This window comes from Euprymna scolopes, chromosome 30 (genome assembly GCF_053919585.1).
Source record: "Euprymna scolopes isolate OS-2025 chromosome 30, ASM5391958v1, whole genome shotgun sequence".
In the NCBI taxonomy this organism is placed as follows: Eukaryota; Metazoa; Mollusca; class Cephalopoda; order Sepiida; family Sepiolidae; genus Euprymna; species Euprymna scolopes.
The window spans coordinates 69,250,733-69,268,610 of NC_136511.1; the positions used below are offsets into that span (position 1 = coordinate 69,250,733).

A 17,878-nucleotide genomic window follows, 5' to 3' on the forward strand; every position below is an offset into this window, starting at 1 on the left:
TGAAACCTAGAGAGTCATACATTCTGCTTAAAGACCACAAATGGGACTATAATAATAATCCCAGCACTCGACTGATAAACCCAACTAAACCAGAAATAGGTAGAATTAGCAAAACTATACTTTATAGAGTAAACAAACAAATCACACAGGACCTAGAACTAAACCAGTGGGCAAATACTACCGAAGCAATCACCTGGTTTAAAAATATAGAAAACAAAAATAAATGTACGTTCATACAGTTTGACATCATAGACTTTTATCCTCGATATCCGAAGAACTTTTTAACATTGCCCTAGAATTTGCCGAGGCATACACTGATATATCCTCAGAAGAAATCAACATCATTAAAAAATGTAGAAAATCAGTTCTAATAAATAACAATAACCAATGGATAAAAACTAAAATGAAAAATTCGTTCGATTTGGCGATGGGTGCCAGAGACTCTGCAGAGGCATCAGATCTTGTGGGATTATTCGTTCTATATACCCTCACAAGCATATTCGATACTACGGATATCGGCCTATATAGAGATGACAGACTAACTATAATAAAAAACTCCAACAAAGTCAAGGGAGAAAACTTTAAGAAAATCATACACAAAGAAATGAAAAAATTAGGCCTAAAAGCGGACGTATCAACTAACATAAAAATAACAAACTTCCAGGACGTCACGTTAAACTTAGATAAAAACACATATAAACCATACTTAAGAGATAACGCTACTCCAATTTACGTAAACCCTAAGTCCAGCCACCCACCATCAATTATAAAACGCATTCCTAACTCGATCGTAAGTAGACTCAGTAATAACTCAAGCGATGAAAATGCATTTAACAGGTCAACCAATATCTACGATACGGCCCTAAAAAATAGTGGATACAAAAATATCGATATCAAATATAAGCAACAAAACACCAACAACTATAATAAAATTAATAATAGAAGAAAAAGAACTATAATTTGGTATACGCCCCCATATAATCAAATGTTAAAAACAAAACTTGGCAAGAAATTTCTAGATCTTATTGAAAAACACTTTCCAGCAAACAACCCCTTACACAAAATCTTCTCTAAAAATACCTTGAAGTTATCTTACAGTTGTTGCGAAAATTTAGAGATGATGATTAAGGCACGTAATAACAAAATACTAAATGAAAACAACAAAATAAACAATAAAAAAGTAGACACCATGACAAAAATAAAACCAACACTAGCAGAAATAATAATAATAATAATAATAATAATAATAATAATAATGATAATGATAATAATAATAATAATAATAATAATAATAACAAACAAACCCCGGACAAGAACAACCATACCATAAATAAAAAATACTAATAACGAACAAGATAAATGCAACTGTAGACACCGCACGCTTTGCCCAGTCCAAAATAAATGTCTAACAAAAAACGTAGTTTATCAAGCAACAATATTTGCGAAAGAAAACCCGAATAACAAGAAATATTACATAGGCATGAATTCCTTAGATTCAAAACCCCGATACTATGACCACAAAAGTACATTCAAAAATAAAAAAAACACAGAAAGCTAGTTGCGTGATATGTAGCGAAAGTGTTGCCGTTTTGAAAGAGTACAATATTCGGCGTCACTATGAAACAAAACATCTATCAACATATTCAAAGTTTTCTGGAAAGTTACGCTCTGAGAAATATGAGTCCATGAAACGTGGTTTAGAAACTCAAAGACACCTCTTCACGAGAAAGTTTGCTGAAAATGAATCTGTCACTCGTACAAGTTACAAAAAGTGCATAAGATGGCAGACCGAGGAAACCCGTTTACTGATGGCAACTTCATCAAAGCGTGTATGATGGAAGCAGCAAATGACTTGTGTCCTGAGAAAGCCGATTTGTTTGGAAGTATCAGCCTTTCGACAAGTTCAGTTGTGCGGAGAACAGAAGAACTTGGAGAGAACATAGAGCTAAAGATACGTGAGAAAGCTAGGAACTTCTTGTGGTATTCTCTGGCGCTCGATGAGTCCACTTATCTCTCGAGTACATCACAACTTCTCGTGTTCATTCGTGGTGTCAATTCGGACTTTCAGATAACAGAAGAGTTGGCATCCGCTTGCAGCATGCATGGAACAACAACTGGAAAATACATTTTCATGGAAGTGCAGAAAACTTTGCAAGACTATAACCTTCAGTGGAATCATCTTCGAAGTGTTACAGTTGATGGAGGTAAAAACATGGCTGGAGGGAGGAAGGGTCTGGTGGGGCAGATCAGGACTCAGTTGGAAGATCTTCAAATTCCAGGCGCTCTGTTCATACACTGCATCATACATCAGCAAGCACTCTGTGGGAAAGTCTTAGATATTTCTTGTGTACTGAAACCAGTCGTTTCTGCTGTGAACTTCATTCGGGGAAATGCACTCAATCACCGTCAGTTCCAGGCTTTTCTTGAAGAAATTGATTCTGATTTCTGTGACTTGCCTTATTACACAGCAGTGAGATGGCTCAGCTGTGGTAAAGGCCTGTTTCGTTTTTACAAGCTCCGAAACGAAATAGATGTTTTTTCTCACTTAAAAAGATAGAACCGATCCACAGCTGTCAGATCCTATCTGGCTGTCAAAGTTGTCTTTTTGGTCGACATCACATCCCACATGAATAGACTGAACTTGAAACTTCAGGGAAAGGATAACCTCGTCTGTGATCTCTACAGAATCATCAAAGGATTTCGGAGAAAGCTGTCATTGTTTGAAGCACAACTGGAAGGAGAAAACTTCTCTCATTTTCACTGTTTCAGAGAGTTTTGCGCTTCAATCGCTGAAGATGTCAACCTCGATTTTCCAAAAAAGATTATTCGTGATTCGAGAAGCATTTTTTGGAGAGATTTTCAGATCTCGACAGAACTGAGAGTGACATTCTTCTGTTCCAGAATCCGTTTGATTGTAACCTTGATGATGTGCCAGTTGAACTACAGTTAAAGCTCATTGATTTGCAAGCAAATGACTTGTTGAAAGAGAAACACAGAGAAGGAAAACTTGTTGAATTTTACCGCTGCTTACCTGATCCTGAGTTTCCGAAATTGAAGAAATTTGCCGCTGGTATGGCCTCAATGTTTGGAACAACTTATGTCTGTGAGCAAACATTTTCAAAAATGAAGTATGTGAAGTGGACACATCGAACGAGATTGACTGATGATCATTTGAAAGTAATTCTCTTGATTGGATGAAGCAATTCCAAACCAAACATTGATGATATCTTGAAAGCCAAACGTCAGTTTCACAAATCTCACTAAACTTTTTTGCTGTTTGGGTTGTGAGATTCGGATATGTGCACACTAGGTTTGATGTAACTATCTTTTTGCTTACGTCGCCTTCTTTGAAAACTTTTTAGTAAATAAAATGTTGGTTGTCTTTGTTTTTTGATTAACATGGAATGCTAAACTTAGTTTTTCGTCTTTTTCCCAGAGCTTTCGTTCTGGCTTGCAAGTATTGAACAGAATAATTATGCGGCCCGCGCTCGTCATTCTTTCAGTTATCCGGCCCACTGTGAAAAAAGTTTGGTGACCCCTGCTGTAAGGCATGGGAGGGAGGTTAAAACATTTGAAATTATCTTAGATTAAGAGTTTAGAGTATTCCTTTCAAACGCATGCGTATTGTCTACACAGATTTTCAAATAAAAGAGAAGAAAAGGAAGAAAGAGGCCGGCGCAAAGGGGTATATAAAGACGACTTAGCATATAGGGTTTCCAGTCAGTAATATGCACACCTATTATATGCGTCTCAGATACACACACACCCATGCACATATGTACATAAATAATTTATAAAACCTGAGACGACCTTATGCATAGGAGGGTATGGGCTGTGTTTTCTTAAACATGAGTAATATTTATTACAATGATGTTAATAATTTAAAATAAAAATTACCAGTAATGAAAATTAAAGATCCAGTAATAATAATAATAATTCTGATTTCGTTTATCAACGTATCTCTGGAAAGAGATGGGATTCTTTCCAGGGGATTTCCCTCAATCCCGGCTACAAACCAGAAGCATCAAAGATCAAAGTTTCTCCTAAGGATGTTGGTGGTACCTACAATAAAGGGTTGCCCCTACATTGCCCAATGTCTATATGTGGGGTTTCCCCCACATATGGTCTTTGCTTACAGTATTCGCCGACGGATACTACACTTTGATCTTGGCCAAAAGGCCGCGAAGGTGGTATTTATTTGCTCCCCCACCGACCAAATTAGACACAAGGCCGATTTTTAATGTGAGGTGTGAAGGGGAAATGGGGACCAACTCCCCGGGGAGTAGGGGAGCTGGATAGTGACAATTGGTATGAATGGTTGCCCCTACATTAACCAAGGTCTTATCGGTGGGGTCGCCCCGACAAGGGTCTTTGCTTGCAGTATCTGCCGGAACAGATACGAGGTATTTATTTGCTCCTCCACCGAGCAAATTAGGCACAAGGGACTAGTTAAACTTTGTGACATATTTCCATTCGGTGGAAGTCAAGCATGAACACAGACCCCATAATTTTATTGTACCATATTTTTCAAACTGAAACATACTTATCAAGGTAGACTTACGCGGAGAGATATGAAGTGTTTATTGATGTTTTTGATATATTTCCATTTTGTGGATGCCAAGTGCGAACGTAGACCCCATAATTTTATTATACCATCCCTGTTCAAGCTGAAACATACTTATCAAGGTATTAGTATGCGCATATATCTCAAAACACTTGTAAAACGTTTAGTTTTTGTTTTTCTATTTTCATGTTTTGGGAACTAAAACTGTTGACAATCTTACAATTTATTCTTTTACGTACGTAGAAATTCATAATTCTTGGCAGTGCCTGTTTCGTGGCGCAAAAGCATTCATGTACTTATCATAGCAATCAGTAAACTTTAAAAATGGCGTAATAAAAAGAAAAAAAATATAATAGGTAATTGAAAATTATCGTCCAATTTTCGGATTTTGTAATCATGCTCATACGCGTTTTCTTTTCTTTTAATGGATTGAAAGGTGTTTTTTTTTCTGAGGAGTAGATTTGGATTACAGACTTTTGTTATTTATTTGTTATAGGCACTGTAATTACATAGGGCTCATAAATTAAGATTGGTATAAATTGACGGTGAAATGTAGTTGAAAACAAAACGCATTTCCACAGGAATATATATATATATATATATATATATATATATATATATATATATATATATATATATATTGTGTACAGAAAGTTGTTAGTTGAGACAGATCATTGGTACCTTCGGTTTCAAGCCCGATAATAAGGCCCGTTCAAGGTATCCTTATCAAGCTCTCTTCGGCCAATATTCGTCAGAGGAATATTGGCTGAAGAGAGCTTGATCAGGATACCTTGAATGGGCCTTATTATCGGGCTTGAAACCGACGGTACCAATGATCTGTCTCAACTAACAACTTTCTGTACACAAAATATAAATATGCTCTTACAATTTGGATTTTCCTTTTAATTGAGCACTCTGCTGGAACTCTTTTCGCAACAATAGAGAAGAGAATGGGCTAGGTAACATAAGAGTGCTGCGATGTCTAGCGGTAGTTACATTAGGAGCAAAATAATTCTACAGTGAGAGATAAAATATTGAGATTCTTTATACACACAGACACACACACACACACACATATATATATATATATATATATATATATATATATATATATATATATATACTAGCAGTTCAGCCTGGCTTTGCTTGGGCCATTTGTACTGTTCATAACTTTATGTATATATATATATATATATATATATATATATAGAGAGAGAGAGAGAGAGAGGTGGGGAGAGAGAAATTTCACTCATGTTCAGGTGAGCTACATCTAAAATTTCTAGTGTTTAGATCCAAAATTGCCGGAGGAGTTTGATAGCGTCCACAAAGTTCAACTCTTTAAACTCTGACCTTTTGGCCCCAATTGTCGCCCAAAAATTGATTAAAACGCTTGCTACATGTCTGAATACCCCTCATATAAAATTTCAAGTGTTTAGTCCCAAAATTGCCTAAATAAATTGTTAGAGACCTCAAAGGTAAAATCTTTTGAACTTTGACCCCTTTGCAGCCTTATCCTCGGCCATAAACCGAGTATAAAGTATCCACTGTGCCTAAATGTAAAATTTAAAATATTCAGACCAAAATATGACAGTGATTTGATAGAGACAGTAGAGGTAAGTGTTTTTTAAAGCTATGACCCCAATTTTTACCCCTGTAAATTTATTGTTTTGGGGCTCAAATCAAATGAAAAGGTTTAATCCATGTTCAGATTACCTACATCTTTAATTTCAAGTGTTTAGACCCAAAATTGACGGAGGGGTTTGGTAGAGTTCTCAAAGGTCAAATCGTAAAGCTCTGACCCCTTGACAGCATAATTACTGGCCAAGCCGAATAAAAATATTGTCCCAAATCTCAATACCTCTTATGTCTAATCTTGCCTCTGTACACTGAAAATTGGCAGAGTAGTTCGGTAGGGAATGTACATACACAGACACACACACAAACAATTTAACACACACACATATATATATATATATATATATATATATATATATATATAATAAGTTAGAAAATATGTATGGCGATTAAGCTAAATTGAATATTCCGCGTTAAATCCACTCTATGACTATTCAGGCTTATGCACATAGAGTTGATGAAACGCGGAATATTCAGTATAGCTTAATCGCCATATATATTTTCTAACTTAATAACTAGCTCTACCTACGTATTGAGTAGTTTTGAAGTAAATACTTAAAGTTACGTATAAATTTATATATATAAACTTTTTAATAATTCTCTTGAAACCTGTCTAGTATAATCAGGTACCTTATTTTTGGGATTTTAGATATCGCCAAAATCCGTTTATAAATGTTCAAATTATTCCAAAATATATGAATTATCGACAAACAAAAACGATTTTAAAAGAGGGGAAATTCGCAATCTAATATGAAATGTAAATTTGTTTCATCGCAAAAAATAAATAATGCTATACAGTGTGACATGCTAAATAAATGTTTTCTCTCAAAAGCAAATATGAAAAATAAATTGCTTACCACATATTTTCAATTCAAAATATGAAAAATTCATTAGTGTTTGACAGAAAAAATGAATATATTTATTATATGAATAGTGCTTTTATGTTTCAGAATTTTGTTAGAAAAGGATTGGTTATTCGTATCATGGGCATTAATTCTGTCTACTGTTCTCACCTTTCAGAATTTCTAAGATATCATCATAATTTGGATTATCGAAATACTATTCGCATCTTGGATATTATTCTAACAACGTTTCGCCAGATCTACAGAGGCAACGAAAAAAGTGTCAATACAGTATTTAGTACTAAGTTATACTATTCTTGATGTGAAAGGTGTAATCTTCAGTGAAAGCAGTATTAATAATACAAGAACACGGGCATTTGGTACAGATTCCCTTACTTATACATACAGATTTTAGTTCAGCAGGAATAAGCTCGGAGTAATAAGCTCTGAGCAATTGAATAAGCTCGGAGATTACATCAACCGAAACGTTGTGCGAATAAATTAAAGATGACAACTGTATTCTGAATAATAGTTGGAATAAGGAAAACATGGGAAGCAAAAATGGGGAGGTACTGACGCACTTTTTTTTCTTTTTGTAATCGACTCTATCACAGATACATGTTGTTGTCCGGGAATGAATATGAAAATGGTTTCCGTTCTGCTAGATCTAAGACAGGTGTACTTACAGTTATATCTCATAGGATTAGCGAATCTCTCGACAAAGGCTACATTTCTAGGGCAATTGCTCTTGACATAGCTAGATAGATCTATCTTTGATGCAGTATGGCATAAAGGTTTACTTCACAAGATCTCCAGATGTCTTCTCAATTATTAAGTCATTTCTCTCTGATAGGCTCATAAGGGTAGTGGTTGATGGGCAGAAATCCGAGGTCCACAGTATTAATGCTGGAGTCCCTACGGGGTCCATACTGGGCCCAACTCTCTTCCTGATCTCCATCAATGATCTCACAATACACATACTTAAATCATTCGTTGACATCTATGCTGATGACACGACCATCTATGGCAACACAGCAAAGGCCGCAAATGCCAATGTTCTCTCTGATTCTCTCTCCTCTGATCTTAAGCGCATGGTACAATAGGGAAATAGGTGGCTTGTTACGTTTAATGCATTTAAAACCAAGCTTTTATCTTTACATCATAAACGCTCTGATCTCCATCTGGCATCAATTGAAATGAACGGTTCCCGTCTTGGGGAGGTCTCATGTTTTGACAAGTTTCTGGGCTTGACCATTACTCCTTATGTTTAATGGAACACAGCCATTAGATCCATTGCAAAGGCCGCTGGAAAAATGGTGAGATAATTCTATCGATCCAGTAGATATCTCACTACTGATGCAATTCTCTATCTATATAAGAACCACGTACGTCCAAGGATGGACTACTGTTGCCATATCTGTGCAGGAGCTGCTAGAAAGGACTTATCCTGCCTTGATAGAGTTCAAAATAGACTTTGTAGCCTCGTAAGGGATGTTCTTTCTCTTCCCTGCAACCTCTTTCTCACAGAAGAGATGCTGCGAGTTTGTCTCTGCGTTATCGCTATTTTCATGGAAGTTGCTCGACTGAACTCCAAACTATGGTTTCCAATCACAAAACTTTCACAAGAAAACCCGTCTAGCTAAAAACACTATGAATAATTCCCCCCTACTATTTATCTGTGCCTAAACCTAAACGAAAATTCCATGAACAAAGCTTCTTTCTTAGAACTGCACGCCTATGGAATTGTCTTTCGTTTTTCTGCTTTCCAGCTGACTACAATATGGTGATCTTCAAGTCTAACGTAAACAAGTTTTTTATGAGCCGTTCCATATAAGTTTATAAATTTACCGAATTTCCACTTTGTCCGATTTCTACTGCACACTTTTAACCCTTATCCTCGAGTGGCGTATTGGCATTGATACGTTGTGATGCCTATGTGAAAAAAAACAAAAAAAATCTGTTTTTTTATGTGTTTATGTCGCGGTTTGGATTCTAGTTGACAGCATAAAATTATAGTCTTTCTTTTCTTTTGACTTTTGAAATCATGACAATAGATTAGGTACAGTATAATATGAGATAATCGATTCTATAATATTAAATACAAAATATGCGTAAATAAGGATATAATTTTAAGCATATTTTACGACCGGGAATCCCCGCCCATCTGCTAGAATATATATATATATATATATATGTATAAGGAATGAAAAAATGTACCAGCGGTGGTTGACGTTATGTTTAAAGAAAAAATAGAAAAAACCGAATGAAATTATTAAAAAAAAATCAAGCACTTAATCAAAATTAAAGCCGACCTACCTTTTTCCTCAGATACACTAATACAAATTATAAAACTCATCACTGATAGAACCTACTTTCAATTTAATAATTCTTACTATAGACAGAAATTTGGACTCCCTATGGGTAACCACCTTAGTGGTGTACTAGCCTGCTTATTCTTAGAATTCTTAGAAACCAACTCTTTTAAACACAGACTTCCTAAAAACTCCACATATTTTAGATATATAGATGACATTCTTATTTTTCTCCCTAAAAACACACAAATAGAACAAATTAGAAATAAATTAAATTCAGTGGAACCATCTATAAATTTTACACATGAATCCGAACAAGACCACACCCTAGCTTTTCTAGACATATTCCTCATCAGATCAGAAACTGATCTGAGTTTCAAAGTACATAGAAAGACCACACACAAAAACGACTATATTCATTACTACTCACACCACAATGATAAAATAAAGACGGGCATGATTATAGGGTTTTTCTTACGTGCCTTTAGAATATGCAGTCCCCAATATCTTAATGATGAATTTCAATATATTACGAATGTTTTAAGAAAACTACAGTATCCATCCTATTTCATTTCTTACGCAAGGAAAAAAGCTACGAAAATACACTATAACATAAACACACAGAAAAATAAAACAGATACCTCACTATTAAACATACATCTTTTCATTCCCACCCACACCAAAAATACAAAAATCTACGACACTCTTAATAGACTTGGTTTTCACCTGATACAAACAACTTCCTCAACCATAAAACAGACATTAAAAACTACCAAGCACTCTCCCAAAACCCTCACATCCGATGCCGGTATATATTCCATCCCATGTAACAACTGTCAACAAGCGTACATAGGTGAAACACAACGAAAATTGAAATTAAGACTTAACGAGCACAGAAGAGATATGAGGAATGGTAACGCCCTAAATGCACTCTTTTGCCATTGTGCAGAACACGATCACTCATTTAATTTAGATCAAGCGAAAATTATTAAATACGTGATAGATAGAGCTAAAAGAAGACTTTTAGAATCAGCACTAATTTTGAATACTAATACTATTACGCAAAGAAAAGGCTTCTACCATTTAACCCCTAGCATAGGGAAAATAATAATCAAAGAGCAAGGTATCAGGGTGGATCCTGGCTAGCCGTTTTTCTTTGAATGTTTCAGGAAAATGAGTAGTTTCGCAGAAGAAGAAAAAAAAATGTACATATTTATTTTAAATGCATTTTAAAATTGTATATATAGACATCAAACAACCTTCCCATACGCACACATATTCGTCCTTTCTCGACATGGGTTGGATTTAAAAAAAACTGTCTTTTTTCGCACGATCTATGACTTTTTCTTTTATCACATTTTTATTTCAATTATCCTGAAGATGTCCTCTGAGACAAGGACGAAACGTTGATTTTTTTTTTAATAATTTCATTCGGTTTTTTCTATTTTTTCTTTAAACATATATATATATATATATATATAGATACATATATATATATATATGTATGTATATATATTTACAATAATAATTATTAAATATCTACAAAAACGAGTGTTTCACCTTTCGGGAATCATCAGTGCAGAGTGTCAGGATATAAATGTTTAAATTTTAACGTTGACAGTGGCCCGCGAAAATCTCGCTGAAATTTAAACATTTATATTTTCAATATATATATATATACATATATATATATATATATATATATATATATATATATATATATATATATATATATATATATATATATACTAGCATTTCAGGCCGGAGTTGCCAGGGTTTCTGGAAGTGTATGTTGAGCAAGAAAAAAAACGGTCAATTATTTCAAATTTGACGCCTATTATGACCTCTTAACATTTATTGTTTTGAGCTCAAATCAAGTTCTTAAGTTAGATCCATGTCCAAGGAACCTATATCTAAAATTTCAATTGTTTAGACCCAAAATTGTTGAAGGAGCTTGGTAGAGTTCTCAAAGGTCAAAGCGTTGAACTTTAACACTTTAATAGCCAAATTTCCGAGCGACAACGGATTACACAGATTTTCCCGAATCTCAGTACCCTGTATATCAAATTTCAAGTCTGTAGACTGAAAATTGACAGAGTTATTGCGTAGGAAAATGTACACAGACCACACACACATAAACATATACACACAGACACGTTCACTTTTTATATAGATAATAGCTAAATATGTATAGAGAGAGAGAAAGAAAGAGAGAAAGAGGGAGATAGAATAGCTAAATAGATAAATCTAGCGATAGAGATATATATAGACATTTTTTTCACTCTTTTTGCAAACCCGTTTTATAATCAGCTTATTAAAAGTGATTAATGTAATTGTACATCGAGGGACTTTTTAGTCTTTTGGATTGTTATTTCTAATAACATTACTTACGCCATGTCCTTTCTGTTACAACTCGCTAGTAGAATTTAGAGGCACTCTAAGATTCGTGATAGTATCAATAAAACAGATTAGGCCATCGCTGAGTACGCAGCGGCGTGACAACTATTAAGTTACGATCAAAATTGCCAGACTAAAGAATTGATTTTCGATTAAATTAAACTTGGCACGAAGTCCGTGATTCACTATTATATCAACCTAAACTGGCCACAATCGCAATTCAAGAATGTTTGGTGTTCTCATAGCACTGCATCCGTCAAAGGAATACGAACCATGAAATCTGCGGATCTTGATCGATGGCAAAAGGAAAATATATGCTTGTTTGGGAAATGTAGGTTTTGGTTTCTAATTTATAGTGTATATTTTATGTCTGGTTATGAATTCTAAATGAGGTATTCCATCTGATTAGATGGTATTTAAATAACGGTAGAAGACTTGTGGTCTTCAACGTTTTAGAAAGTTTTGGTTAATAAACAGAAATTTATACGGATATAACTTTTTCGGAAATCTTCACGGGTTTTATCTATAGAATGTCATGTTCAAATAGAGAAATAGATAGATAGATAGATATAGATAGATAGATAGATAGATAAGACAAATTAGATAGATAGATAGAGAGGGAAAAGAGAAGTGAGAGAGAAAGAAACAGCGAATGCTCTTTTTGTTGGTAACATTGAAGAAGACAAAACGAGAAGTAAAAGAAAAGAAAAAGAATGGCATAACACACAAACGACAGAAAGATAAAAGAATAGAAGAAATAGAGGAATACAATGAAATAAAGCAAACAACAAGATGAGGGAAGAAAGAAACAACGAAAGAAAGAGAAAAAGAAAGACTATCCTGAAAACATAAATAAAATTAATTTTTATTTAACTGACAATTACTTAAATAAAATAGGCGTCATATTAACTTATAGCTTGTGACCATCCTTATAGTTTTAATCTTATCTAACAAAATTAATTTTTATTTAACTGACTATTACTCAAAAAAAAATAGGCGTCATATTAACTTATAGCTTGTGACCATCCTTATAGTTATAATCTTATCTAACAAGAGACATTCAAGAAACCTAATTTTTTCCGTGTATGGTTTCCCGTTTTGTTTGCTTCTTTTGCCAGAAAACTAAACACAAAAATTGTTATTCAATCCGACATAGTTCAAGCAAATTGAACAAAAACTAAACACAAAGTAAATTATTGAATATACAAAAAATCAAGGAATCTTTGTCTTCTTCTGTTTTAAAAAGATAAGTATATTAGGATGCTATTAAGTTTACATAGATCCAGAAATTTGAAAAAAATAAACATATTCCATAGACTGATCGGTATAATTAAAATTTCTCACAACATTTTGACAGGCAGAAGATTTGTACTGAGACATGTTAGTTATCGTCATCATCATCTGCTTTTTTCTCTTTTCGTTTGCAATATGTAAAACGGAAGTTAAAATGTTTCTATAACATTTTAACTTCCGTTTCACATACTGGCGCGCGTTTGGCTTTAAAAAATTGATTTCTGAACCAACATCTTTCTAAGTGTGTTTTTATCTCTTTTTCAGTCGTTCATTTTAGTTACTTGTCCGTATTAATTGAAACTGATACTTCGAATATTTAACATATCCTTACCCATGAACTGTCATTCATGTTTTTTTAACGTGGCAATAAGACCAGATTTTTCTACGTACATTATGCGATACTATTCTGATTTAAACTTCCTCCGAGATGATCAGAGCTACACCTGTCCGTTTTTGTATGTATACGTAAGGAGTTTCATTTTTACAGACTCTGATGCAGAACTCCATTTTTAAAAGACAAAAATAAAAATTGAAATTGATATGCGGTACAGACCGATTGACTTGCTTAATTAATACGAACTCCGATTTCAAGGGAATAGTACAACTCCGTTTTATAATGTCAAGCATTAACATTGCACAACCATTGTATCGTCATATTTTTTCTGCATGCAACTCATGTCTTCGGTTCTATTCATCTGTATATTTTGCAATCACATTTGAACCCGCTCCATTTTCTGCTTCAAAAATATCAGTAAAGTAACGAGGCTTATAGACAAAATCAATAATTTCACCTTCTACTTTTACTTTTGACCTTTATCGATTGAAGACGAATAACTATCGATGATCTTTACCAATTTTAGTTTTACACAAATTGGTGTCCAAAACAGATAAGTAACCTATACGAATCAAAGGTTTAAACAAATCGGTGGTATTAAAATATGAAAGTACACGAATCCATGACCTATGCACATTCGCGTCACACAAAAAGTGGTAAATTATACAATTTATGTTTTACACAAGTCAGCGACTTAAAAATAGTGAAAACTCACACAGTTGTCACAAGTAAAGTGAAACTAAATTACAGAAATTGTAGAAAAAATAATGGCGCATCGAACACTTATTAATGTAATGTATATCTATTTAATAATAGAAGAAAGTTTATGTCTCTCTCAGGACATGCATTTCTTCTACGACGCAGCTTTTAAATCCTTGACATTACCCACTTAAATACAATACTTTCGACAGCCAGTCTCCAACTGAGAAAACGTTCAACAACAAATTAATCACTTATATTCCAAAATAGCTCGTCCAGAAGAGGAGAAAATTAACGATTGTCTTGTCAAATTCAAACTGCTGTTTATCGACGAACAAGAGACAACTGCATTGAAATTCTTTGGATGTTCTTGGTTATTTGTTATTTTTTGTTTAGAATTGTTTCGGCGTACGAGTTTTATTTTCCGTTTATTTATACGTATACGTCGCCGGTTTCATGTTCCTAAAACCTGATACACAAGTCAATTCCAAAAATACAAAAATATAAATTGCAGTTGAAATTCGATACAGTTGAACTGACTTGATTGATTTATACAAAGACATATCTCAGGAGAACACTGTAAATGTGTTTGTTTTATGGCATTGGCTATGTAATTTAAAATTTGTTTGAGAATGATAAGAATTCTCCTAAGCCAAATAAGATAGGACTTGTATTTTATTAAGATAAATAGTAAAAACAAAAGCCTTGTTCATCAAAGGATATTAATGTAATAAGGTTAGAGTTTGATGTATAGTGGTACAGTGTCCTTTAGTTTATAAAATGAGAATTGCTGATATTTTCGAACAAATTGGATAATATTGTAGACATAAATACATAGGAATTCACAGGAAGTAATAACCAACGATCTATTGCATTTTATCTCGTAAAATCTGTTGTCATTCTCCCTCTAAACACTTTATTCTATTATCATATTATTTTTATACTCCTATTATTATTCTATTATTATACTTCTATTATTATTCTATTATTATGTTATAATAGTATTATACTTCTATTATTATTATTATTATTATTATTATTATTATTATTATTATTATTATTATAGTATATTATTATACTTCTATTATTATTCTTTTTTTGCACGGTGGTCACCACTTATCAAGGCCAGGAAACCACTCAGGGATAAGAGTTATTGCAAGTACAGTACGTTAGTGTGGAGATTTGATTAAGTGTTTAATTAAGGGGGCGGTTCATTAGGAATTTGTTAAAGTTGGACTTGAAGACATCCATGTTGTTGTCAGGTGGGAAGCAGGCAGAAGGAACAGTGTTCCGTCTGCCTGCTTTGTTCATGGAATCCACGTTTTGGTTTAGGCACAGATAAAGAGTAGGGGAAATTTTTCACAGTGGATTCAGCTAGACGGGTGTTTTTCGTGAGAGATTGGCGAGGGGGGACCAGAGATTGGAGTTCAGACGAGCACCTGTCATGGAAATAACGATAAAACAAGGATAGGCTCGCAACGTCTCTTCTGTGGGAGAGAGGTTGCAGGGTAGAGAAAAGGGCACCCCCCACTAAGCCACGAAGTCTATTTTGTACTCTGTCAAGGCAGGATAGGGTATTTTTAGCAGCTCCTGACCATAATATTATTATATCATTATACTTCTATTATTATTCTATTATTATATTATTATTATTATTATTATTATTATTATTATTATTATTATTATTATTATTCTATTATTATATTATTATTATTATTCTCCTATTATTATTCTATTATTCTATTATTATTATTATTTTCCTATTATTATTCTATTATTATTATTATTATTATTATTATTATTATTATTATTATACTTCTATTATTATTCTATTAGTATATTATTATTATACTTCTACCAAAGTACAAACATTTACACACGTATTAAGGTAGGAACCCAATATGATGTACACTCGGTCGCAAAGAATTTCAACTCCCTGTTTCAGGTTTTAACAAAATGTCATTATTCCACCTTCTCCCGCCACACGTCACTTCTAGTATCGGCTGTTACGCCACCCATGTACCCGTGCTCGTCGGCTTGTATATACGTTCTTCTTTTTATAATCTTTTTTCCGTGTCGGGAGATCACTCCGCACACGACTCGTGCATTTGTATACAGCTATCATACGCGTATCCGCTCTCTGTTATAGTCGGAGATATTTTTCTAGCCTCACAAAGCTAATTCGAGACTATGTTCTAAAAACTTTATATCATAATAATTTTTTTAAATACAAAAGTAAATTCACAATTTGATATTCGATACAGTTGAAGTGACTAGATTAATTAATACGTATATAGATTGGAGAAGAATTGAGTAAATATGTTTATTTTAGGTTACTAAGTATTAACATACTACGGTTTTGGATTAATTTCCCGTTACAAGGAATAGAATTGTGGTATTTGGGCTGGTGGATCTCTGATCGATTTGAGATTTTTTCATGACGTGCAGAAACGAATTTTTCATTTCATCCCTGCTAATATTTCTTTTCCTCTGCAATATAATGACGTTATTTTTTTTATATAAACAAAGATTTAACAACATTTAAAAAATTGAAACTAAAAGTAAAAATCCCGCCAGAAGTTAAGCGGCCAAAAATAATGACGAATTCTTTTTGTCAGATTAAAGCTCATTCATAAAATTCGATATCCAATATGGTGGCCATGATTTTCTTTTTACTGAGGAGTTACCACTTATAAGGGTTAATGAGCGTACAGAAGTCAATGGAGAAATATCGTAGTAATCGTTAGTAGTAGACATTTAGTAACTTGGATTGATTTAGGGGATGACTCAACGAGAACTTGATCACTTTAAACTTGAAGACGACCATACTATAGTCAGCTGGAAAGCAGGACAACGGAACAGAGTTTCACAGGCGTGCAGTTCCAAGGCAGAAGCCTTTTTCATGGGAGCTATGTTTACGTTTAAGCAGAGATAAAGAGTTGAGGGAAATTATTGACAGTTCTTTCAGCTAGACAAGTGATTTTCATGAAAGTCAGGCCAAAAGGGTAAATAGAGTGGAGCTCAGACGAGCACTTGCCATGAAAATACGATAAAGAGAGACAAACACGCAACATATCTTTTGTGTGGAAGAGTTTGCAGGGAGGAGATATCTAAAATGAGAAAATGTTAAAGCATGTTTTTTTTTTAAATAAGTGCTTTCTGTCAAAAATTAAGTGCTCTCGAACAGATACAAGTATGCGTAGTCTGCTGCCCCATCATACCGAAGGTCCATACATAATTTCAACCAAATCATCCCAGTAGATTTTGAGAAATTCTCTAGAGTAATGTGATATTATGAAGACTAACCGTTATAACTTCTTAACTGTGCATCAAATGGATAGCATAATAATTAGTTCGTGCAGCTTATTGTAACAAAGATCCATAAAAATTTCAACCAAATCTGCCCAATAGTTTCGAAACAAAAGTTGAACCAGCAGACAAACAGAATAAGATAAATATATGATAGATATGTTGAGATTGCTAAAATCATGGTTTAAAAAGTTCATTAACCGTTTAATGTGTATGTGAAAGTTTAGCGGGGGGTAGTCCGATATGAATGAAAGTCATATTTCTACATGCTTTCTTTCTAATACTCGAAAACTACCAAACTACACCAATAAACCGTTATCAAACGGATTCCACAGGACACCAAGTTGTGGTTAATATCGTAGATTCCATGAACAAAGCTTCTTTCTTAGAACAGCATGCTTGTGCAACTGTCTTCCGTTTCCCTGCTTTTCAGCTGACTGCAATTGGATTGTTTTCAAGTCCAACGTAAACAAGTTCTTTATGAGCGGTTCCA

The 17,878-nt window shown here is 33.9% G+C and overlaps 1 protein-coding gene across 1 annotated transcript; it reads left to right on the forward strand.

Moving 5' to 3' along the window:
* The first annotated feature begins 1,780 nt into the window (after positions 1-1,780).
* Positions 1,781-3,198, forward strand: LOC145254522 (general transcription factor II-I repeat domain-containing protein 2B-like). Its single transcript, XM_080113048.1, has 2 exons — positions 1,781-2,470; positions 2,902-3,198. Exons 1-2 carry the CDS (start codon positions 1,781-1,783, stop codon positions 3,196-3,198), a joined length of 987 nt encoding a protein of 328 aa, XP_079969174.1.
* Positions 3,199-17,878: the final 14,680 nt, after the last annotated feature.

Coding starts and splice junctions, on each gene's coding strand:
- LOC145254522 (XM_080113048.1), top strand. CDS start 1,781: ATGGCAGACCGAGGAAACCCGTTTACTGATGGCAACTTCATCAAAGCG. Junction 2,471..2,901: donor ACTTGCCTTATTACACAGCA/GTGAGATGGCTC, acceptor CTTCTGTTCCAG/AATCCGTTTGATTGTAACCT.